Source organism: Python bivittatus, unplaced genomic scaffold (assembly GCF_059951505.1).
Source record: "Python bivittatus isolate LINGU-HERP-01145 unplaced genomic scaffold, Pbiv_v1 ctg000330_np1212, whole genome shotgun sequence".
In the NCBI taxonomy this organism is placed as follows: domain Eukaryota; kingdom Metazoa; phylum Chordata; class Lepidosauria; order Squamata; family Pythonidae; genus Python; species Python bivittatus.
This window is the reverse complement of record NW_028277058.1, coordinates 60,952,003-60,977,601: the sequence shown is the minus strand read 5'-3', so window position 1 is coordinate 60,977,601 and position 25,599 is coordinate 60,952,003. Positions and strand designations below refer to the sequence as shown.

Here is a 25,599-nt window from a genome sequence, read left to right as displayed (position 1 = left end):
ATTTATCACCAGGGATTTCTAAAACAACTCAGTAGCTGCGAAGAGGCTTTTCCAACTATCCCAGAGGGAGGAATAGGGTCAGCAGCTGGACCATGAAAGCTAAGAAAATTGATCAAGCGGTCAGACGGTCCAACCTTGAGTCATCTGCAACACTCAAAGAAAACATTCCACAGTTCAGCCCAACTTCCTGGCAACAAGCAATCTCATAGCACTTTGTCCTTATTCATTCAGAAGACTGGAGGTTCACACACCAGCAATAAGAAGATGGAGTCCAGGTTAAATAGCTTCAATAGTGATTATATCCATGGATCTTAGGAAGAACTTGCCTTATAAAGTCTTCCTCTTCCTCCCTTTTTGATCTCAACTGTTTGGGCTGGGCCATGTTGCTCCAGTTTGGAAGAGACTTCAGGAGTCTAGTGATATCATCATCTTTTGCCCAAGATGCGCTTATTACCATCTTCTCATCTGACTGGACAATGCTCCTAAAAATAAAAAGAACCAGGGGGCAGTTAGAAAAAGAAAGCTGGATTGGCCAAGTACTAGTGAGTTGGTTATTTCCAGCTCAGGGGATAAATAACACTGGAAGTCTCTGTGCAGGAGAGGCTATTGTGACTTTTTGAAACTGAGAATCAGCTGGGCTGATGAAGAATTCTTTGCAACCCAAATGTGTGTAAGCCTTTTCATCACCACATTGGTTGAGTCCAAGATCCTTCTTACCCATTTTGCAGTTTAATCTGCCCACAGAAAAATGACGCCGTTTGATTTTTCAAATGCCACTGATCCCCTGAGCCTCCGTCTCTGTTTCAGCCTTCACTACTCTCTGGAACAATGTGTTTTCCCATTTCCTAAACTATCAACCCCTGAGCTACACCAAATGCAAAACTGAAAAGGATATAAAAGGAAAAGCTGCCTTGAACAACAAATAGCTCTCTGCTCTCATACTGTAGAAAATCCAACAGTTCTTCCTAGCATTCAGATGAAACCATATCAGAAAAATGTTGCTATCTGAGAAGGAAGAGAACAATTTGGTCCCATCTCCTTCTCATCAAGGGCCTATTTGCTAGACTAGGCTAACTGGTGTGTTTTGACTACTCAAGTCTGAAATGACAACAGAAATGAGGCTTGTGAGTTCTCTGGGGCATTTATTTCACAGTCTAATAAATACAACCGTTTTCTTCTCAACTTTTACACTTCAGAGATAACTTAGATTCTTCCTGCGCACCTTCTAGACATTCGACCTGAGAAAATTCCTTCTGCAGGTTTCACGTATTATCTAATCATCGTATAGGGCCAGGTTATTTCTGGGGCCACCTATCTCCTGTTGAATCTACCCATCCTCAGGGTGGGCATGCTCTGGGCCCCCTTTATAAAACAATGTCATCCAGCAGGACCCAGGAGACATGCCTTCTCTGCCACCACTCATGGCCTATGGAACACCTCACATCCTGAGATTCAGATGGCCCCATCTCTGCTGGCCTTCAAGACCTGGCTTTTTCCCCAGGCACTGGGCCAGGGTGGTATATGAGCCTACTTGTAATGGTCAGCATGGAATGATTGTGGACTGGGCTTAACTGTGTTATGGGGTTTTTTCTTTGGCTGTTTTTATTTTAATTCTGTTGGTTTTAATCCTCTGTTAGCCACTCAGAGTCGCAATTGTGAGCAGCCACATTAAATAAACCAACCAACCAACCAACTCCATGCCGTAACTACAACTCTCAGCACAAACCTGTTGGTTAAAAATATTTTTCAAGAGAAATCTTTGAATACTAAGGAAGAAAAGATCTCTAGCCCAATGAAATCCCATCTCTCTCTTTCGCTCCATCATATTTCTGAATCACACTCGACCTTTTGGATTACAAACATAATAGCATGGCATGTGCAGACTCCCAGTTGGTCACTGCACTTGAGAGATGTTCACTGTTGTCAGGTTTCTGAATGTTAGAACTCACATATATCTGCAGACTATCAGTCTGTGGAACATTCTTCGAGAATCACCGATTTAAGGGATAGGACTGGAGAGACATTTTGGGAATTGTATATGGCCTGGGGTAGTGTGACATAGAGGTGTGAACACAGTAGTAGCCTAAAACCAATGCCAGAATCTAACGCTCCCAGGATGGTGCAATTTTTCCTCTTCTACTGATAATTTAACTGCACATCAGCACAGTAATCTAAGAATTAGTTCTTGGCTCACTCAGCCACAGATCACCATCTGCACTGCAGTAGTGGATGGGGCTCCCTGGAGGAGTGGAGAAAGGGAGTGGGGAGAAGTACAACATAGGAACAGGTGACTGATAGTGCTGAAAACAAACCAACTTCCTCCATAGCTTAACATAGTGAGCGAACGAGATATTTGCTTGACCTGTCCTGCTTGTCAAACTTAAATGACAAGGTGTAAGAGCCAGTTTCCAGACTGATAAAGTTGCAGGAGATCTTTCTGTCAACAGCCAGCTGGAAGCTTCTCTGTTTCTACTGAACAACATCTGGATCCTCACCAGCCTACTGTATAGAAGGCTGTTAGAAAGAAAAAAAAAAGTCCCCACCCTCATATACAGGGGGATATACCGGTTCTAAATGAAAAATAGTCTTACAGCTGGAATTCTTGTAACCCCCTCTCAGCCATCTCAATAAATCTTGCTGAAGGGGGAACACCCATGCTTGCAAAAAATCATTTTCAGTTTTAGGCAGCTGCTGAAGAGCTTGACACAAAGCTGAAGAAGGGCTTGGATTGGGGGGAACCTCTGGGGGCTAATGAAGCAATCCACAAATGCATGGCATACACGAAACTGGATGTTCTGAATATGAGACCTTCAAACTCAGCAAGAGATGTGGCACATGTGTTTCTGCCCAAAGACATGCAGTAAAGTAGAAGATTACTGGAAAGGAGCTTTTGCTCAGGGGTTGGGGCTTCCTTTCAACAAAATGAAGGGGTAGAGAACTTGTGGCTCTTGAGATGAGGTTGGACTACAACTCCCAAAGTCTGGGATGGACCTCTGGGTTCCCCAACCCAACTCTAAAGGTTCTCTGAGGGTGCAGACTGTAGGAAATGGGGATGTTCTCAAACTCAGTGATGGAGAGTGAGCTTTGTAGGCTGGGAAGTCCAGGTTCAGTGGACAGCCTCTATCACTGAAGGAGTTCAGATAACTGAGCTGGACAGTGTTGGTCTCACTGAGTGTTACATAGCTTCATCTCTCCGCTTGTGTCTCCCGTGCTCCTTTAGCCAGACAGGCTCTGAGGATTTGCAAAACTTCTCTTATCCCCATTATGCACTTCTGAATCACGTACACAATAGAATGGTTTCTATTTGTATCTGGCACCTGCTAGCAGATCAAGTCCTTCATTCTCTCTCCTTTCTTATTTCTTCCTCCAGTAATCAGGGATCGGTCACTGAAATCAGGGCCGCTCTAATTACAGCACAGCAGGTGCCATTTCCTGAGAAGCAGCAGGAAGTGTGGTTGCTGAGCATGGACAACTGGAGAGAGCCCAGAGGCCTCTCTTCCAAGGCCATCTTATTGTTCCCTCAATCTGCCTTTAGCAGTGGTGGGGTTGGGGGGGGAATGGGTCAGTTGGTCACTTACATTTGAATGCATTTATATACATCAGGGCTCAGGAAGTTGGGAATCTTGCCTTTGACACTCCGAAGGCAGCCCTCTCTCCTTGTAACTACGGATTTGTTAAAAAAATCCAAAAAACTTAATTCATTCTTTCACAAAACTGGGAAAAATTATATTTTTCCTATTTGCTTTTGAAGTTCTAAACTGTGTTTGATTTACGGTCCTGTATCAATGGAACGGGAGAAAACTGAAACAAGCAGGACTACTGGTCTTGCCTCACAGCTCAGGATTCAACTAAGTTCCAGATTCACTGATTTAGCACGAATTTGCAAATCCAGACATTCCTCTGATGTAGGTCATGCTTTTTCCCTGGAGATTGAAATCTTATTGAAACATGACTGGGACTCATAGCTTGAGAGTTGCTGAGTAAAGATAAACCATCTCCCAAATAAAGCCTGTGAATCAGAAATAGTCTATCTTATCCTGTTTTGCCTTATTCGGAATATATGGTAAGGATCTAAATCTCCATAAAAACTGAGGCTATTAGATGGATCGTGCAAACTTTAAAATGCATAAAAATGATACGTTACCAAAGCCTAGAACATTTTTCTTCTCTAAGAAAGCTGGTCAGAGAGCTAATTTATTAATTTACCGTCAGCCTTTATAACGAAATGGAATTTCTCATCAGCCTATGCATTTCTGTTCACGGATATGTTAGAGGTTAGTCTACGTGTGTGCCAAGTTCTTTTTCGCTCAAAGAAAACAAAATTATGGCAACAATGACCTTTTACTCCTATTCCCTCTATAATTTTACAAGCAGTGAAGAGGATGCTCTTGATTCTTAGAAGCGTTTACAGTTCTGTGCTTTTGTATCTCTTGACTGAAAGATCAAGCTATATTTGCTCCTTTTATCTCAAGGGGTTAAAACTGCAAAACGCAGACCGAGCCGCACCTTTGTTCTCCTAACACCGATTTGAGGCTTGACATCCATCCTGACTAACACATCTCACCAGAATTGGGGGTCTCGAAGGATGGGTGTTTCTTACTGCTGATCACACCTTGAGTTTTAGGATTAGGAGAGAAGAAGAAAAGTCCCCCTCCTTTTTATTTCTCCAGCCCCATCCACGGTTTGAGAAAGCTCTGCGACGATTCCCCGAAGCTCTTTCTCCTAAGCAAGAAGCTCCACATTCTCAAGGACGACTCTCTCATATCGGGAAGAAAGTCCCCTTTCACAACATCCTCCAGCAACCCGTACCTGTAAGCTGCATTGCAGGTGTCCTTGTATTCCTGGAGTTTAACACACACCATGTTCAGGAACTGGTCCGAGTAGGCGCTTAAGTCGTGCATCAAATTCATGAGGTCCTGGACTGTTTTTTCCACAATTACTGTGCTCTGATAATAAAAAGAAAAGTCACACGGGGAGGCTGAGTCAAGAAAATCCTTTTTCAAGCCCTTTCCAAGCAGAATTGAAACATGCAACAAGTGAACTGAGGCAGTAGTTAATTGTAACTAATGCTACCACTCGGTAGTATAAGAATGCAGACAAAGTTTTGCTAAATCAGACCAAAGGCTCACCGTGTCCAGCGCTAAGTTTCCTGCAATGGGCATCCAGGCTCCCCAGGAAAATGTACAAGTGGACTTCAATATTTCTGTCCCTTCCCACTGGTATTAAGAACTTTACTGTTTTGTTACTACCCAAAACTGGCCATTGGATTGAACTGAGGGGTAATCAAGACTGAATCGGACCTTTACAAGTTGCAGTGCAGTAAAAGGGTCTAATGCTGGGAAAGATGAAAGGAAAGAGAAGAAGAGGATGACCAGCAGCAAAGTGAAGGGACTCAGTTACAGTGGTGATGGGGGTACCGTTAGGAGAGCTGGAAGAACAGGTTAAGGATAGATCATCATGGAGAAAATCTATCTATGTGGTTGCTCGGAGTCAAAAATGACTTGATGGCACACGATGATGATGATGATACCCCCAACTTCTAGGACACTGTAACTGAAGATGGAAAATGCAAACACTGACAGGGCAAACTACTGTATATAAGCAGAGAGCAAACCCCACTCCCTTCTAGCACTGAAGATGTTACCTAGCTGGGTAATGAAATGTTTGCAAGAAAACAACCAAGCTCAGAGAACTCCAGAGACTCCGTAGTATGAAAAGACAACAAAATCAAGGGAAAGAGTAAAAGAGTATGTCAAAGAACTGACGCCAGAAGAGCTCTGGGATGCAGAAGGACATCAGAGATCCTAAGCAACCTACGATAGAAGATTATGTGCTGTACGTGGATACATCAAGTGAGTTGCATTTCTATACCTCTAATGAAAATGCAGCCCTTGACTGGGAGAGTGAAGACTTTAGCATCTTTTGAGGAGAAAGGGCAATTAGATGCTGGGGAAAAGACAGCCCTGAAAGCTTGTCTTGATTCTGGCATGGGAAATAGTGGCTAAAGACTGTTTGTTAAAGGCACATACATGATCTCTATTTATGACCAGCTACTGGGAAATAATAAGAAAGAAAACCAATTGGGAGGAAAGAGGGTCTATTAAAGCCTAACGTCCGTTAAAGCCAAATGTCTGTTAAAGCCAATTCGAAGGGATTTTTTCAGTAACACAAAAGCTCTTAAACACTCTTTTTTGACCAAATTCTGTGGATATGATGCTTTGCTTAATGTCTTTTTAACTGTACTTGTTTTAATATTTTGATTTTACCATTGTTTTTATTGTGCACTGTCTAGAGTAATTTTTTTGCAAGAAGGGCAGCTATATAAATATGATAAATAAAATAAATGCTAACATATATGCAGATGTGAATACTGTTTAAACAGCTTTGCCAAATAGCAGACTTTAGGGACAAAGTCAAAGTTTAGATTTTGTTTGCAGCATCCAAAGTCTGCTGAAGAGGGGCCATAAAAGTCAAGCTTTTATTGTACAAAGGCCTGGTTCTATAACATCTGGATAAATTTTCCACTGTTTTTGCCCTTTTCCAATGTTCTAACATAGTGCTGATATAATACATTGAAAACTGTATAAATATGCAAAATTTAAGAGGGAATACATTCTGAAATGTGTGTTTTGAAAGGTCAGCTCCTTAAAATATATTACCCGCCCATCCTTAACTCAGAATGGAGAGCATTTCTCAGGCTGGGATGGCAGAATGAGTAGCTACAGTACTTAGGAACTGTAGTCCATATATATATATATATGTATGGAGGGAATTGGGGTGGGGTGGGAATGGTGCTAGACTGAGCAGATGCTCCCAGAAAGCTTGCAAGGAATATTTGAGCAAGAGTCCTCCTCCTTCCACTGCTTATTCCCTGGCAAATGATATCCAGCGGTACAATATTCATTGCTAATTGCTAGCGATGCTCTGGGAGGTTTACCATTCTCTAATGTTCAAAAATCTCTTTTTAAAGCCATCTCAGCTTATTAGGTAAAGTCGCCTTTGAACTGAACTGACTCCTAGACATGTAGTTTTTAAAAATTTTTGTCTTTAATTTTTCAGTGTGGTTTGGAGCCCTAGAGACCGGCTGTTAGGAGGAGAAGAGAAAATTTTGCTCTCCCCACTCCATACCATGTTCTTCTATTCATCAACATATTACTTGTACTAAAACACCTCCAGCTTTCTCCCAAATGAGCCAAAGCCTCCATCTTTTACTTAAAAAAAAAAGTTTTCAATTAGGATAACCAGAACTCTGCTTCTGAGAGGGCTTTTGGTACCCCTTCCCAAGAAATGCTGACTCTGACTTGCTTGCAGCTGGCTAGTTATTCTCCTGGACAAAACCAGGATTCCTGCACAGTGTTCGAGGACGGACTGGTTTTACAGCCTGCCCATGTGCTTGCCAGTCCTCAGTCCACAGTCATGGGATGCAACTGAACCCCCAAGGTAATACGAACCCCACTGAGATGGTAAGGTGACTTGTTAAGCTGTGTACTTAAGAGCAAGAAGCTGGAAAGTCTTTTGCGACTTGCTTCTGTTTATATATCGAATTCAAGTCCTCTGGGCAGGAAATTGTACCGGCTGTGACAGGTGAGCCCTTCTCCCTCACCCCTCATCACAAAGACAAGGGCGTCAGACACGTCTGCATTTGAAGTTTCAAAACCTCATCAAAGTTATGCCCGCTCTGTTACCTTTCCCCAAACTGGCTTCTTTCTCAGCATTGATTTTGAGATTAAAGTGCTGCCCAAAGGCCCCAGATCCATAATCCTGTTCCTGCAGATTTAGTTGTGAGTGACAGGAATTGATTCTCCTCTCCTGCCTGCTAAAATGGATCGGGGAGGCGTTTCCGGGCTCTGTGCTGCTGGAACCTGGCCTTTTGCATGCGGATCACGCCATTTGGAGGGCGGCTTGACAGTTGTCAAAGGCACTTTGCAGAGAGCATCTGAGCTGGGAAGAGACAGAGGTTGGAAGCACTCGGGTTGCTGGTACTCCATTGGCCTGCAAAACTCTGCCAGGCTGAAGGCATCCTATTAACTTGAGCCTAGACCACAAGGGGCAAGCAAGGAAGTGGCAAAGGACTGGCAATGCAGAATTCCAAAGCTAGGTGGATTTTAGCTTCAGATAGTAGGACAGGGAAAGCCAGTGTGATGCGGCAATTCAGGGACTGCACTGGCGCTGGAGAGATCCTGGTTCAAGTCCTTCTGTGTTCTTAGCCACAGAAGCTCTATAGATGACCTTGGGCCAGTTCCTCTTTATCTGCCCAGCCTACCTCACAGGTTCCTTGTTGTACATAAAAATAGGAAGAGGGAGATTTCCTGAAGGGAAGACAAGATAAAAATCTAATAAGCAAGCAAGCAAATAAATAAATCACAGAATCATTGGGTTGGAGGTGATCTCAGAGGTCTTTTAGCCCAACGCTGTGCTCAGAGGAGAAATCCTCAGATCCTCCCAGGTAAATGGCTGTCCAGTCTTTTCCTGAAGACCACCAGTGATGGAGCACCCACACCTGCAGGAGGCCAGCTGTTCCTTGCTTAAAAGCTCTCACAGTCAGAAAATTCCTCCTTAGTTCACGTTTGGATCTCTCCCTGCAGAGCTTCCACCCACTGGTTCTCGTCTTACCATCAGGTGCTCTAGAGAATAAATCTGCTCCCTCTTCCCTGGGACATCCCTTCAGATATCAGAAGACTGCAATCATGTCTCCCCTTTGCCTTCTTTTCTTTAAGCTAAACATACCCAGTTCCTTCAACTGCTCTTAAATTAATTAAAAAGCAAGACCTTCCTCAACAGGAGATTGAACTTTTCTGTGGGAGCTGAATGGTGCTCTTTGCTGGGAAGAAGTTAGACTAGAAGTCCAACCCTGTGATTGCGTGACTTGCTCAACTCTCAGTCCAGCAACTAAAGACAGGATGGTGAATTCAGGGTGATATTTAGAGCTACACAGGCCATTCATTCAACCCACCAGAAATCAAAAGGTGATCAATTTTGTTCGCCGCCCAGAGTCACTTGTTGAGATGGGTGGCCATACAAATTGAATAAATCTTCTCTTCTTTAAGCTAAACGTACCAAGTTCCTTCAATAGCTCTTCATAGCCTCCGAGCCCCTCACCATCTTTGTTGCTCTTCGCTGCACTCTCACCAGTTCCTCCGCATCCTTTTTGTATTGGGGTGACCAGAACTGGACATAGTATTCCAGGTGTGGTCTGACCAGTGCAGCATAGAGTGGGATTATCAATGAATGTCCTTTCAATTATTCCACTGTCTACACAAGTTTTGGGGGAAGGGCATTTTCCACAGCCTTCTATGGCACACAGACAAGATGGAGACAGCAGGCATCAGAGGTGGGTGGAACGTGGAAGAACTGCCTGCTGACAATAGTCAGGTGGAAATGCTGGGATTTACCAGCCATCAAGTTGGCTTAAAACTCTAATTGCAGTGGGATGCTTTCAAAAACAAGAGGGTTGCATGCAGGGAAAGAAAACATTATAATGGGCAAAATACCAAGCAGAGGAGATCCTTTGGAACAGTTCCTAGCCTGGATAGGGAGTTGGATTAGATATATCCAACGACTCTGATCTTCCTATAACCATTATTTTCTATGATACCCTGATCTCCTGAGAACTATTTGCCCAAGCAAGGCGGAGAACTGGATGGTCCACAGAACAGAGAGAAGCTCTGACTACAGAAATGATTTAAAGTCTGCCAGACACTGAAGCTGTGCAGGACAGTCATTTCATAGAAATGCAAGGGGATGGTTTCCCTGGTTTGCTGGGGGTGGGGGTGGAATTAATTATTTTTCCTCCACCACCTCCAGCAGACACTCAAGCACCATTAAGTTCAGAGCATGAGCCCGTGGAAAGCTTGATCCACTCCCTCCCTTGCTGTGGTACGGATGGGGTCTTCCCAGCAGGGGTCTCCAGTGACCCATGATGGAAACTGTTTGCTAGTGAGGGGAGCAGAATATATATAAATCACTGTCAGAAGAGGGAGCCCTGGCTTGACCCAGCAGGAAGGCGTGATACATACAGATTTGTTCCACTCCACGCCATGTCACTTGCCGTCAACAGGGTGAACCACACAGTAATCAATTAGGCTGACAAGATCCCCTACAAATCCGTGCCATCTCCTCCTATGACTTCAGGGCAGGGAGGAGAGAAATGGGGCCCCAAGTACAGAGAGAAAGATGTCAGGAGTTGGAAAACAGCCCCCGTCAAAGGTGGAAGAGAGTTCGAGCTGCCTCTATTAGCCTGGAGAGCTGAACGGAGCTTCTACCTTCAGAAGGAGGACAGCTTTGAGGGACAAAGGTATGGGGCAGGGCAAGCATGGAGCAAGGCCCCTGCCTTTGTGTCTTGACACAAGCACATTCCCTTGATTGTTCTGACCAGAGGCCATGAAAAGGAATCCTGATAACTGTTGTTATAAAACACAAAATAGCAATAAAAGCAGATACAAGCCCTGCTATTAGATGTCTAGGACCACCTGGATGGCTCTCCCCTCTGAAAAGCAGGATCCTGAATAAGAAGTCTGATCCAACAAGGTTCTTTTTATTTATTTATACACACATATATCGACATTCAACATAATTGAGCCCTTTCTGCTTAAAAGTATTATACCACATTTGTACACAAATACCAGATTATATCAAAAACAAGACCAGGAGCTGACTGTGGCTCAGATCATGAGCTTCTTACTGCAAAATTTAGGCTTAAATTGAAGAATGTAGGGAAAACCACTAGACCACTCAGGTATGACTTAGATCATATTCCTTGTGAGTACACAGTGAAGGTGATGAATAGATTTAGAGGATTAGATTTGGTAGACAGAGTGCCTGAAGAACTATGGATGGAGGTCCGTAATATTGTACAGGAGGCAGCAACTAAAACCATCCCAAGGAAAAAGAAATGCAAGAAACCAAAATGGCTGTCTGATGAGGGATTACAAATAGCTGTGGAAAGAAGGAATGTGAAAAGCAAGGGTGAAAGGGAAAGATATAAGCAACTGAATGCAGATTTCCAGAGAATAGCAAGGAGAGATAAGAAGGCCTTCTTAAATGAACAGTGCAAAGAAATTGAGGAAAACAATAGAATGGGGAAGACTAGAGATCTCTTCAAGAAAATTGGAGATATCAAAGGAACGTTTAGTGCAAAGATGGGCATGATAAAGGACAAAAAAGGCAGGGACCTAACAGAAGCAGAAGAGATTAAGAAGAGGTGGCAAGAATACACAGAAGAACTATACAAGAAAGATCTTAATGTCCCTGATGTCCACGCTGGTGTGGTCACTGACCTTGAGCCAGACATCCTAGGGAGTGAAGTCAAGTGGGCCTTAGGAAGCATTGCTAACAACAAAGCTAGTGGAGATGACAGTATTCCAGCTGAGTTATTTAAAATACTAAAAGATGATGCTGTTAAAGTGCTGCACTCAATATGCCAGCAAGTTTGGAAAACGCAACAGTGGCCACGGGATTGGAAAAGGTCAGTTTACGTTCCAATTCCAAAGAAGGGCAATGCCAAAGAATGCTCAAACTATCGCACAATTGCACTCATTTCACATGCTAGCAAGGTTATGCTCAAAATCCTACAAGCTAGGCTTCAGCAGTACGTGAACCGAGAACTACCGGATATACAAGCTGGGTTTCGAAGAGGCAGAGGAACTAGAGATCAAATTGCCAACATTCGCTGGATCACAGAGAAAGCACGAGAGTTCCAGAAAAACATCTACTTCTGCTTCATTGACTATGCAAAAGCCTTCGATTGTGTGGATCACAACAAACTGTGGCAAATTCTTAAAGAGATGGGGGTACCAGACCATCTTACCTGTCTCCTGAGAAATCTGTATGCGGGCCAAGAAGCAACAGTTAGAACCAGTCACGGAACAACCGATTGGTTCAAAATAGGGAAAGGAGTACGACAAGGCTGTATACTGTCACCCTGCTTATTTAACCTATATGCAGAGTTCATCATGAGAAATGCCAGGTTGGAAGAATCACAAGCCGGAATTAAGATTGCAGGGAAAATCATCAATAACCTCAGATATGCAGACGATACCACCCTAATGGCAGAAAGTGAAGAAGAACTAAAGGGCCTCTTGATGAGGGTGAAGGAGGAGAGTGCAAAAGCTGGCTTGAAACTCAACATTAAAAAAACTAAGATCATGGCATCTGGACCCATCAATTCCTGGCAAATAGAAGGGGTAGAAATGGAAGCAGTAACAGACTTCATTTATTTGGGTTCCAGGATCACCACAGACGGAGACTGCAGCCATGAAATTAAAAGACGCTTGCTCCTTGGGAGGAAAGCTATGGCAAACCTAGATAGCATATTAAAAAGCAGAGATGTCACCTTGCCGACAAAGATCCGCATAGTCAAAGCTATGGTTTTTCCAGTAGTAATGTATGGCTGTGAGAGCTGGACCATAAAGAAGGCTGAGTGCCGAAGAATTGATGCCTTTGAACTGTGGTGCTGGAGAAGACTCTTAAGAGTCCCCTGGACTGCTAGGAGGTCAAACCAGTCAATCTTAAAGGAAATCAACCCTGATTGCTCATTGGAAGGACTGATAATGAAGCTCAAGCTCAGATACTTTGGTCACCTAATGCGAAGAGAGGAGTCTTTGGAAAAGACCCTGATGCTGGGAAAGATGAAGGCAAAAGGAGAAGAGGATGGCAGAGGATGAGGTGGTTAGATAGCATCACTGAAGCAATGAGCATGAAACTGAGCAAACTCAGGGAGGCAGTGAAGGACAGGAAGGCCTGGCGCAATATGGTTCATGGGGTCACGAAGAGTCGGACACGACTTAACGACTGAACAACAACAACCAGATTATATACTCGAGATCCCTTAGCCTTCATGGTCCATTCTGAGATAAGTCACAGTCTGGGGAGGTGAATCATGGTGAAAAAAATGGAGTTTTCTGACTTTCTAAGACAGACAAAACAGCATTCCAATCTGTGCAAATTTGCATAACATGAGGAAGAAGCTGTCCTTTTCCCCTAACATTCACCTGTCAACAAAATTCTAGGGTCAAAGTTTAGGACTCAAAGTTACAAGGTGATGTGATGGCTACTGGATTATTTACTACCATTATTCAATTCCAGTGAGAAAGAGAAGCACAACACTTAGAAACTGAACCTCATCAGAAGAGACTTTGGTTGGCCTCGGTGCTTCTTTTCTTAACCTCAGTGAGAAGATCCCCACTGCGGGATCAGTTTCCTGGCCTGGCTTCTTTCATCAGAGCAGCTGCCTCCAACAGGAGCTCAGTGTCCTGCTATTGTCTCTGTCATACAACATGAGGAAGCAAGGGAAACAAGCTTACTCTAAGATGGTGGTTGGTGTTCAGTTTGGTCTGGGAGCACACTGAGAATTTAAGAGGACATGGACATTTGCACAGCCAGACACTAAAGATCCCTAAACTCAAAGGTAAGTTAGTCCCAGGATGTACACTCTTGTCCCAGTGTGAGCTTTGTGGGACCCAAAGGCATTGCTGCAAATAAATAACAATGTTCAGGGTGATGTTTTTGAGATAATGATGATGATGATGATGATCTCTGAAAAGGTCAGTTGGGGCACAGACTCCATGGGCACAAAGAAAGATGTTTGGGACACCTTGCTCTCCCAGGGAACCACCTCCTCTACCTCTGTCTTAATGTGTTAAAGCAAAAGTGAACTTTTGAGTTGTGTTCTGGGAGCATCTGCTAAGCTGGATGGGGAGAGGGGGCTTATGAGGCTAAACTCACCATATGGCGAGGACAGGATTTGGGCTTGGCATTAGAATCCAGACAGCCATTAGCCATCTGAGTTGAGAATGTTGGAAGATTTCCTGATTCAGAGAGTGGATGCTGTCTCCAAGGGTCTTAGAGTATCCCCTTGCCCACTGAATGCACTTAAAACATTACTATCACTGCTAGAAAAAACAAGACAGACTTTCAGACAAAAAAGCCATAAACCCCTTTCAGAAGCAAAAATCTGGAGGGTCCTTTAGAGTTACTGCAACTTTCCAGTTTTGTCCTGGACAGGGCCAAAGGCCTATATGGAATAACGATGGCATCCTACTGAGGCCCCCAAACAGCTGGGCCTTTGCCCTTCCTCGTTCATGTCTGCCACCAGAGCAGATGGCTGATCTTCTTCTACATCACTTCCAGGCAGAACTGGATTTCTCAGAGTAAGCATTTAAATTCTGCCTTGCTCTTGTTCATTATTTTTCCCATGCTAATGACAGTCAAGTTACTGTCCTGTGAAAAAATCCATTTAGCTTTTGCAATGCAGGCTGCAAAGCGGGAAATGAAGGGCACCAGGGAAGCCTAGGCTGGCACCAGGCGAGCATGGGCAGAGCCATTGACAAAGCGCTCATCCATTACCCAATCAGCAGCATTTCCAGGCCCAGCGGGGTTCAAATGGGGTCCTGCTGGGAAACAGAAATTAACTTGGAATGGAGGTAATCCATCTTCAGATGCTACTCATCTTTCTGAGGCATTTCTTGGCAATAAAGGGGAACAATCCAGCAGCAACCAAGCCTCATAAAAGAAGACACAATTGGGAAGTTTGATGGTGATCAAAATCAGTGGCCTCATCATTCTTCAATCTTCTGCACTCAACACATATCTGTGTGAAAGGTGGAAGCACACTCAGCAAGTTCAACTAGGCCAACTGACAAGCTGCTAGCCAACCTTGGCTGATTTTGAAAAAACTAACCAGGGTGGCGCCTGATTAATACTGGAAGGACTGTAAGCTAGACTAGGAAGTAAGAAAAAAGTAATCCTGGAAGAAGGCAATTGCAAACCACTTCTGCAGTGTTGCCAAGAAAACTAAAGAGACATATAATCCTTGGGAACTGAGCTCAATTCAGAGGAGACTTTTTTGTTTTTTTCATAAGATAGATCATGTTCTTTCATCCTACTTAGAAACAAACTCCTGCATTTATGTAAGCCAAATACAAGGGAATGAGTTACCATAGCAACCTGTCCCAAACCTGTGTCTTCCAGGTGAGTTGGACTGCAATTCTCATCATGTTGTCAACATGATGGCTGGACATTCTCGAGGTTGAAGGGAACCAGGTCCCCTGGGGAAAGCTGTCCCCTGGGGTAAGATGTCTTCAGGTAACCTTTGCTGTTATCCATGAGAACCAACTTCGTAACTTTCTGGTAGGGGAGCAAGAAAGTCATGGAAGACACTGAGCATCTTCTACACACCTCTATCCCATTGTCAAAGCCTGCCAACTGCTTCTGAGGAACGTGCAAGGTAATGGCAGATATGTGATTGGCATCGCAAGATGCACCTAGAAGGTTCTCATCTGTGGCATCTGTAGCTGGTTCAGAATTGACAGTAGCTACAATGACCCAAAGCCTTCAAATGAAAAGGAATCTTATTTAAGACCTCTTGTATGAAAAAGACCAAGTTTCCAAATTATATATTTAAAGGCTCTTCTCTATCTACTTCAGGCGACCTGTGGCTGCAGCTCAGTCCATCTGGCTGACCTTTTCTGGACTTCTGTCTCAATCAGTTATTAAGGTCAGATTGTATTAGCCAGATATTATTTCACCATCACCCTCTTCCCCAAATGTCACCCATGCTTGGACAGCTGGCAATGGGGTAAGCTAGCTAAATAATAACTAGTCAAGTGGGCTGGAGTAGTTTTTCTTTTCTTTTTTTGTAAAATATACCAGTTGTTCTACAGCTAAAAATGCTTCGTGGCCTTTTCAACATTATTGCACAGGACAATATTTGGAGTACAAACTGTGGTATTTGGAAATCTTTTATTTCATTTCTCAGAAACCACCAAAATAAGTCCTTGTGAATATGGAAGGATGAAAGTAAGCCATGCTGGAAATGCTGATGGGAAATCTTTCTTAAACTAAGAGCCCTTTTCTGTCTAAGTCTCTTGCCATAAATGAGGATCAAGTCTGATGCTGATCACCAGAAACCTCCCTTTTGGAAGCAAAATAAATTCCGTGTTCTGCCCCAAGTACAAGAAGGGTAGGACCCGTCTGAAGAATTCTCACATTATTCAGCTCTTAAGCCATAAGTAAATTAGTAGAGCTGGGATGCCCTTTCTTGTCCTTTTTGCTACTGAGAAGCCTGCCAATTGTTCACCAACTTTTCCCTGCAATGCACCCTGGGCAGCACTGCACTTGACCAGATCTCTATCTGCTTAGAATCCAGAAAGTTCTTGAGAAGAAGAGTCTTAAAGGGTAGAATTTTAGTCTAGAGTCTTGCAGAGAAGATCAGTATTGGAGCCATGGAGACATCAGGTGGCCTCAGTCCAGAACAAGATCTGGACACAGAAAGGAAGAAAGAACATTCAAAGAAGCCCAGGGCACAAGACACACTAGACATTGTGGGGCACTACAGGGTTATTATGACGCACCCCAATCAGAACTTATCCATCTTCGCATCGAAGGAATTCTGCTTGCTGCTAGTTTAGACTACAAGTCTAACTTTATCAATCTGCACAGCCTCTCTTCCTCAGTCACTGCTACCCTTCTTAAGCTTGGTGGACAAAGGAGGGCCTTCATAGTCAACGTGCTGAACATTTAAAAAGGTTCCCCACCCTATCTTCCCTACATGTCTAAAGTATCTTTTATCTCATAAATTGAAGGAGAGCTCTTAGAAGGCTACCCAGGTTTAAATTTGAGCAAGAACTCAAAGTCCCTGAATCCATTTCAGTTGCTAGGATTTCATTCAGAAAAAAAATCAAAATATTATGATGAGGAACTTCTAGACTTAACCTAATAATATTTTGAGTTTCGGATATTTTGGAGACAATTGGAAGCTACCTTGAACTGCACTTGAAAAATAAAATGTTTAAAAATAAAGCACCATCTCAAATAACAGAGTTCTTGGCAACTTGATTAACAGAACATCATCTAAGCATATGCTTTCCCTCTGTTATGGCTGGTATCCTATTTTTATTTAAATTCTACTTAACATTTTAAAACTGGCATACAGAGACTGTATTCAGACCACAGACACTTAACCTGGTTATTGAATTAAGCTCTTCTCTAGATTTCCAGACTATACTGAACCATCAATTAAACCAAGAAGCTGGGTTTGCACAACACACTAAGCCATTAAAAAAAACAACAGCAACAACCTAAAGCTAAAACTAACAAAGCTTAGTATATTGGGCCCATGCAGCTGCTCTGTGTTGTGTGTTCACATAACACAATCATATTGAAATGTTATGCAAGTTAATGTATTTTACCTTCCTTCCCATTATTAATGTCTTGCCGGGGGGGGGGGGATAGGGACAAAAATGCAATTACATAACTGCATATTTTAGCTGGATTGCAGCCTAAGCTAATTAATCAACTGCAGCTATGGATGATTAATCTACTCCTGAAATCCATTTAGCCTTCATGTGTGACTGCATGAGCTCAAACTTCACTGAACAGGTCATTTCTATGATGCTGCTCCCAAACAAGGTTATTTCCCACCATAATAAATAAGAGGCAGTGGATGTAATGGTTCTTTCAAACTTATTAGGAGATAATATCCACTCATTGTGTTAAAAATGAATATTTGGGTCACAGTTTTTGCAAACTTCAGCCTAAGTTTTAATTTTTTGTATGTGGCAAAATCTTTTCCTTCAACACTCACTACCCTTTAATCTTTCCTACGCTGACTGCTCCCTTGTTGTAGTGTGATGGGAAAGTTAAGTCTCTTCAGAAGACAACTTCTTCACCTTTTATTTTGAGAAGTAATTTATCTTGCTTTTGTCTCTACAGGAGCTGGCTGTCACATTTCACATTCTTTTTTTAAAAAAATCCAGGTATAATTAAATGTGTTAAAAGCAGGGAGGAACTTGGAAATCAAAAACTAAACCAGAATCAGGTATTTTACATCTTGCTGAGTTTAGCAGAAGTCCTTCTACATACTTTCTGTGCTACAGTTTAGTAGTGTGGTTTTTAGTAGAAGTGTGGGATAAAAATGTTTTAAACAAATATCTAAATTACGTGGGAGACACTTCAAGCAGTCTCTTGTTCCTTGTAGAATTCTGATTGTATCATCTAAGATTTATAGGTGTGTTATTTAAGAGAACCCCAGGTTGGAATGGGCAAGTTAGATCATCAAGATCAACCACTGTTCAGAGCAGGAATCTAACTAAAATCATCCCTGACAAATGGCTGTCCAGCCTCCACTTAAATATCTATGGTGAGGGGGAATTCAGCTCTGTTTTTTCCCAATATTTTCTATCACTGCCTGAATCTGTTTGATTGAAGCAGTATATACCTTTATTAATTAATCAACTTGGAAACTAACTTCTGGTCAATTCATCAATCAGTGCCCTATACTCTGGAATAAGAGTGAACAAGATCTGTGACATCCTTTAGGTGTTTGAAAAGAGCTATCAGCCATCTCAAAGTGAAATACGCCCACCTTTCTTCACAGGACTTAGTTTTTAGTCAACTAATTGAGGCATATTTATGGGAGACTGCATTTTATAGCTGCCGTCTTATTTTGTGTATACAGATGGATGGATGGACAGACAAACAGACACAGATAGACAGGTTTGAAGTTAATGCTGTCTTTTCTTCTTCTTCTTGCTCTCCCCTTCCCTCTCAAGACTTACTTGACCTTAACTTATTCTTTTTGGAAGGTATGTATCTAGTTCTGGGCAAAGGAGGCAGAAAAGATCATACATACACGATCTTAGATGTTGTACTGAAGACATGCAGGACATTGGGGCTAGGGGATTGCACTACTTCTGCTGTGGCCACCTTGTGAGAGACTATCCAGCTACATGATAATCACAGGTCTGTGTCACTTCATTGTTAGCCTGGTAATTGGCAAATTACATACTGAACCTGGGTTTTGTGACTGGAGAACATTAATCCAGAACTGAAAGGATGTTTCAATGAACAATTGTCACTATATCCTTATGAGTTTTGACAAGTCATAACAGATCCTCATTGTATGGCTGGGAGAGGATCAGTTATATAATCATTCCCAATTTCTTCTTCAAAACTATGGGTGCTGGTTTTCAGAATATCTGTGGACAATGAGGCAGGCTGATGATTATCAGCTACGATTATATGCAATGAAATTTAGGAGGAATTGGCAATGTTGATCTGGAAGTTACATTCATGGAAATATTGGAGGAGACATCCAGAGCAACACCAGGTCAAGTATTTGTAATTAATTTGAGTTGTCATGGCCTGAGGATGAGAGAAGACACTTGCATCAGTTTATCCTACCATAGTCTATCCCACCATTTAGACTAAGCAGAGGGGGACTGGGTGAATTCAGAAATGCTGGAGGATAGTACTTATCACCTTGAAGGAGGGAGAAATACAGCTTGCCTTGAAGAGGACCTCCTTGTATCCAGAGATACAGGAGAAATCTACTGATGCTCCTGATTTCTCAAGCAGTTTCTAATACCATCAGTCATGCTCTCTTACTGGACTAGTTGTATGGATGGGAGTTAGAAACATGATATGATGGTACTTCTATTTCCTACTGCATATTGAGGCAATAGGATCAGGTAATTAATGGAGGACAAAAAGATCAAAGGCTGCTAATAAAAGATTAAACCTCTAGGTCCTAGAAACCAGAGGTACTTGACAGAGATCACTAATAGTTCTTAGTGTATCAGATACCAAGCAGAGGTAGTCTAGTTGAAGCTACTCTTTTGTTCTTAGAATTTCAGCCCCAGACAACCTAGCTTTCATGTGCATTGGAACAGGCAGTCAAAAATGCTATAATCTTCTCTGTCATTTCCCAATGTAAAGGCTCTTGGATGAGAACAAGGGGATCAAAGCAGCCATACAAACCTGGATGAAGAGGTAAAAATGAAGATTTATGAGCACAATATTTTCCTGATGAAAACAAACTTTTCCATGCCATTAGGCTAATTAAAATAATCCATCATACAATGTGTATCTGACGCCAGGTCAGAAAAGCTGGGTATGAATCTGATGTCAAGAGGTGCTGAAGATGTCGATGAAATATCTGTGTGTGTATTGCATGCGTGAATGTGTGCGTGTGTCTGTATCTCAATGTGTATATCACTCAGGTCAGGAGAATGTTTCTATATTACAGTGACTTTTCAGTGAGTTCTATTCTTAAATAATTAATGTGTTTGTAAGAATATCACACCCACTGCTCTAGGATGTGATATTCAACATAAGTATACTTTTCAAATCACAAGAACCAACTATTCTATTTTGCTGTTTTTGCATTAGTTGACCCCTCCTAGGTCTAGTTCTGACCACCTCATTTTAAGGTGGATTTAGAAAAACTGAAGCAGGTTTAGACAACATCAATTAGGATGATTAAAGGACTAGAAACTATTCTGCAAAAAGAATTGAGTATGTTCAACCTTGAGGAGAGAAGATGAGGGGAGATATGAAGGAACACCTCAAATACCGGAGATGAGGTCACACTGGAGAAAGCCAGGACTTGTTCTCTATCACTGAAGAATGCAGAATAGAATAATGAATTTTAAGAAACAGGGTTGCAGATTTCAACTGAATCTCAGGAAAAGCATCCTAATAAGAGCAGCTTGGCAGTGAGGCCAATGACCTACAGAGATGGTAGCCTCCCTTCACTGAACGTATTCATCCAGAGTATAGTCATCACTCAGGGATAAGTCATAAGTCAGGGATACTTTAATTTGGATTCCTGCAATGATCAGGGATTGGACTATGGCCTCAAGCCCTCTTCCAACTTAATAAAATCTTAATTCTAGCTTTCTTGGGTTTAGAAGGACTTCTTTCTATGCAATGCCTTCATCTGGATCCAGAACAGACAATACTGGGAGTTCACAGTTTCTCCTTGTTGTGATAGATGCATGAATAAGGCACATTCAGCCAATTTCTTGATGAGAAAGTATAGAATTATATTATGGAGATTATGGCCATGATCCAAGATGATCACTCATGTCCAGGTGAAAAAAAATCACACCTGGAACAAGGGAAAGGTCCATTTCAGTTGATGGTTTCCCTGGTTGTGGAAGTCTCTTTCTAAAAAAGCTCTTCTGATACTGCTACATTAGTATCTCTCTGGTATCATATAACTGAAAACGTTGGATATCACAATATCTGAAGAACTGTGCTTAATACATTCCAACAAATCTACAGAAAAAGTAACTGAATGGTGGGAAATTACTTTTTTGTAAATTAGAAGTAATCATTATTCACGATTCTAATTGTTTGTGTGTGGGGGGTTAAACTCATGTTGTTAGTTGCTCTAGGGATGCAGATAAAGACTAAAATGGGAAAATGTAATCCCCCCCCATCATTAAATATTTCTCAATTAGCCTCGGCTTTATCTTTTGTTAGCTCTGGGATTGAATCCAGGCTAACAGTGCTGGTGAAACAAGCAGTCGGTGTCTCACTTCAGCTATTAATAATGGAAAGAATGAGCGGATGTGTCTGTAGGTGCTCATTTCTGTATGTGCAAATATCCAAATATTTTCCCTTCTGAGAAAACAGAAAGTTCCTACATTGCTGCAAAGCATTATTTATTGATCAGCATTTTCCCTTGTCTCAAAGGTCATGCTCCCCCTTGAGAAGCAAAGAAGGTGCACGCTTGATCAGTTACAGCAGCAGCCTAATAGTTCCTGATTATAGTTGCAAATGGACCAGAAAGAAAACTCATTTGTTTATGGTGCCCAACAACAAAACCCGCTTGGCAGCAATCAGTGGCCATTTGAATGTCACTCGTCACTGACATCCATCTGATTAATGTACAGGAATTTGACAAGATGGGAACAGTATGCCTTCACGGCTGGCAATGATGTTTGTTTGGAAGAGCCACAAGTAATCTTCCCCCAGCAGAAAGAAAGGACGCCAATTGCAGCAATGGCCTCATTATCTCCTATAAGTCATTATGATAGAAGCAGCTGCATGGACGGCCTTCAGCAGGTCCACTGTCTTGATTCCACCATCAAAACCACTTACATTCTATCACGAACGGCTATTTCAAAAGGAAAGCTGTTCCCAAGGAGGCCTGGAAGGAAATATATTTTTAACCATTCCTGGGATGGCCAAGAACTGCATCAAAACCCAGGCTGAGATGGGAGAAGAACTGCAGGGCACTTATACCTATTTCAAAAAATGGGAACATCCAAAGACACAGTAATGACAAGTGATATTAATTCATCCAGAGCATGCTATGCCTAGGCAACTTTCCCATTCCTGATGATCTGTGCATCTGATGAACCTTAATTCTGACATCTCCCAGCCAAACTTGGCCTTTGCAAAAGTCCAGAGTATCAGGAAAGTGCTACGTGGGGAAGGCTGCACAAAAGGCTATACTGGGTGGTTATCTGGATGATCCTGGTTTAACTACAGATTTCTTGAGATAGTTGTGTGCTAGATTGAATGCCAGCTCTCAATACTATGCAGCAGAACACAACATTGGGAGGTTCACATTTTCTTGAACCACTTATTGGTTACATTTACTCAACACTCTTGACCAGGCCAATAGAAAATCTAATGGCTTCATTCACACAACATATTAAGCTTGGTTAGTCTTTAAGTTGTTTTGTGTTTTGCTGATTCATGTGTCTTTGGTTAGAGTATGAGCCATGCATTCTCAAATCCAGGAAAAAGACTAATGAAGAAACCAGTGATGCCCAGCTATTTGCTATTTTAAATATGTTTTTTAGTTCACCTTTTAGAGGAATGACTTGCTCAAGATGGCTTTCACAGAACATTTTAGATAAGTAAATAAATAACAAAGTAATAATAAAACCAACATGAAAACCAACAGAATACAGCAGCTGAAACATTCTTCCCAAAAGGTCACCCACTAAATTCAACTGGATCATTGGGCAAAACAGCCACTCTGAGGTATGGATAAAAATGACTAGAAGTCATTATGGTGATTGAGCCTAGACATCACTAGCACATGAACAGCCTCCACATAGGTTGAGCCCTACCCTGAAGAAAAGCATTTCTAATCACTGTATTCATCTAAGCTTCTTCAGTTAGTGTAGAGTCCAGGAGCTCTAAACAGTGCAATTTTTATTTGCATTGGGGGCAGTCCTGCTTAATACCAATGGTAAATCTTGTTCTAGAATCCTGGATTTCTCTCCCCTATGCCACACCTGCCTTAAAAGGTGTGAATGTCTACTAAGAAATGAGTGTGAACATTCATTCACTGGCTCATGGTGGTCACAGGGCATAAGGAATGGAAAGTCCAATCCCTTCCTGTAGCTTGGTCTTGAGAAAGTTCAGAAGTGGAATGTGATGTCCAGATGGTTGAGATGAGAAAGTGATCCCATAAGGAGCGGGATGGGGAGAGACTAGGATGTCCTCATTGAAAAGAGAAAGGCATTAAAATGTAGACTGGGTTTTTTATCTATAAATATTTACTCCCCTCTTCCAGGGGTTCTGAGGACTGCAGTGAAGTGCTTGGGGTCTGGAAATGGTGGGATCTGCATGTGGTTATGGCCAATCCTGCTTTAAATGGACAAGCTTCTCCAAGTTGCATTGGACATTGGACAATATCAACAATCTCCTTTCAACTAAACTATCCACAGATCTAATCTGCAGATTTTATTAATTCTTTCAGTGACAAAGGATTATGACAATGACATGATGATATCACTGAAGACAGTGAAAGTGGACATTCACAATCCTGGGGGAGGAGTTGAAAGTACTCTTAATAGATGTATTAAGTCTACTGGATGCTTGGTACATCTACTTAACTTGGTAAAAAAATGTTAGCAGTATATAATGGCTTATTTTTGAATTTCATCAGTGAGATCTTGAGCTGGGGTCTTTACAGACTGCAGTTGAGGGGCTCAGGGAAGGAAGTGGTATCTCTACCACCACATGAACTGAAACATTGTCTGATCTGGCAATTGGGCCCAATGCCTATTGTGTCTTCAGATTTATACTGAGTAGATACAAAGGAGGATGCTTTGACTCTTTTCTCTGCAGTATTCTTACCTTGAAGACTAAAGATGGGAAGCTGTTTTCCAAAGTGTTCCCACCACCAATATTACCTGCAAGAGAGGCCTTTGCACTCCCAGCATCTTCATGGTATCTGCATTGGCAAGAACCTTCAGGGGGTCGGTAATCTTGGTGACTCCTTCAATCTCCTTATTAATTTCTCCCAGTACTTGGTTAAGAAAGATGTTCTTAATGTACATGGTGAGGAATTCCCGGAGTGGGCACTGCTTAGTGGGACTTAGTCCCAAAGCATGTTCAATTTCTTGAATAAACCTGAAATACATTAAAACAGGGGAAGACGCATCATTATGATAGTCAGGTTCAACTGGAACATGGTTTAAGCCAGTGAGTTGAGTTTCATCATTTTAATAAAGTATGGCAACAGAGGGAATGTAAAGTATTTGCACGATCTTGTCTTGTTTTTCAGAAATGAGTTTTCTCCAGCATTATTAGCAAATCTTCTAGATTGCAACAGTTCAATTCAAATAATAGACACCCATTATTTAAGGCACCTTGACCTCTTAGGAATCCCACACAAGCAGTTCAAAGTTTCAGAGCATCTCATATGTTTCAAAATGGGATTCTGCCAATCATGCTTTTACCAATTTGAACTGCACTGACTCCAGCATGCAATAATCTCAGAAACCTTAACCTTGACTCTAATTCAGACAAGGGAGTCATGAGTTCCATGTCTCCCTTGTCTGCATTAAAATAAAACAAAACACCCAAATCCAGGCAGGCAAACGGTCTAGACATATGAGGGGAGAGATACCTACTCCTTTCCCTTTCCCATCTGATAGCTTTTCACTTCACTGTCCTCCCCAATCTGTTCTTTCACCTGCAAAGGATAAAATATGCAGGAAAAAATTATCTCCTCAATGGTGAAAAACCGGAGGCATCCATTTTGAGCTGAGAAACTGAAAGAACCAAAATCCCTTCTTCTGTTTCACCAAAAGCAAATGCTAAAATAAAAGAAATGGACAACTCTGCCACCTGAACTTCAGCTCCTAGGTCTGGGCAAAATGTCTTTGCAATATTGAATGCCATTTAACCTAGCCTGGATCCTGGGATTACCTGTTTGCATATGTTGACTTTGGAGAAGGAGCACCCTAGAGTAGGGTTTCTCAGCCTTGGCAACTTTAAGATGGGTGGACTTCAACTGCCAGAATTCCCCAGCCAGCCTTGCTGGCTGGGGAATTCTGGAAGTTGAAGTCTAACTGTTTTAAAGTTGCCAAGGCTGAGGAACCCTGCCCTAGAGAACTAGAAAGGCATCTGAGCAACCCACCTTGCCTCTGAAGCAAGAATACAAAACCAAGGGGGTCTGCTTCGACAGATCGCTGATGCCCCACATAGGATCCTAGGGGTCAAAAGGAAACTCAACCTGGGCAAGTAATCTGCTTTCAACCACTTCATCAATAACATTCTGATTTAGAAGAGAACTTTAATTTACAAGAGAATCAGACTCTACACTTCCCAGTCCAAAGGAAACCATCTCACAACCAGCAGATCAAGGTAAAAAGGGGCTTTGGGGTGTATTTTTTTCAATGTATGAGAGCAAATTATGGGGCAAGTCAAGGATGGAAAATTCCCTTAATGCATGGTGATTCCACTTTAACAGAACAACCGCAGTGCTGCTGCTTGTAAAATGTGAAGGATGTTTCTGCAAATCAAAATACAAAGCTGGGTACATTTCTGGGTTTCTGGAGCGTAGCC

The 25,599-nt window shown here is 42.2% G+C and overlaps 1 protein-coding gene across 1 annotated transcript in view; it reads right to left on the bottom strand.

Annotated features, from left to right (window-relative positions):
• The window catches only part of EXOC4 (exocyst complex component 4), a 390,468-nt gene that overhangs the window by 51,314 nt on the left and 313,555 nt on the right, over positions 1-25,599 (bottom strand). The window contains exons 11-13 of the mRNA XM_088141428.1: positions 23,940-24,159; positions 4,810-4,946; positions 327-482 (exon numbers count right to left, since the gene is read on the bottom strand). Of these exons, the coding sequence (XP_087997554.1) occupies positions 327-482; positions 4,810-4,946; positions 23,940-24,159 (513 nt within the window). The remainder of the gene's footprint in view (positions 1-326; positions 483-4,809; positions 4,947-23,939; positions 24,160-25,599) is intronic.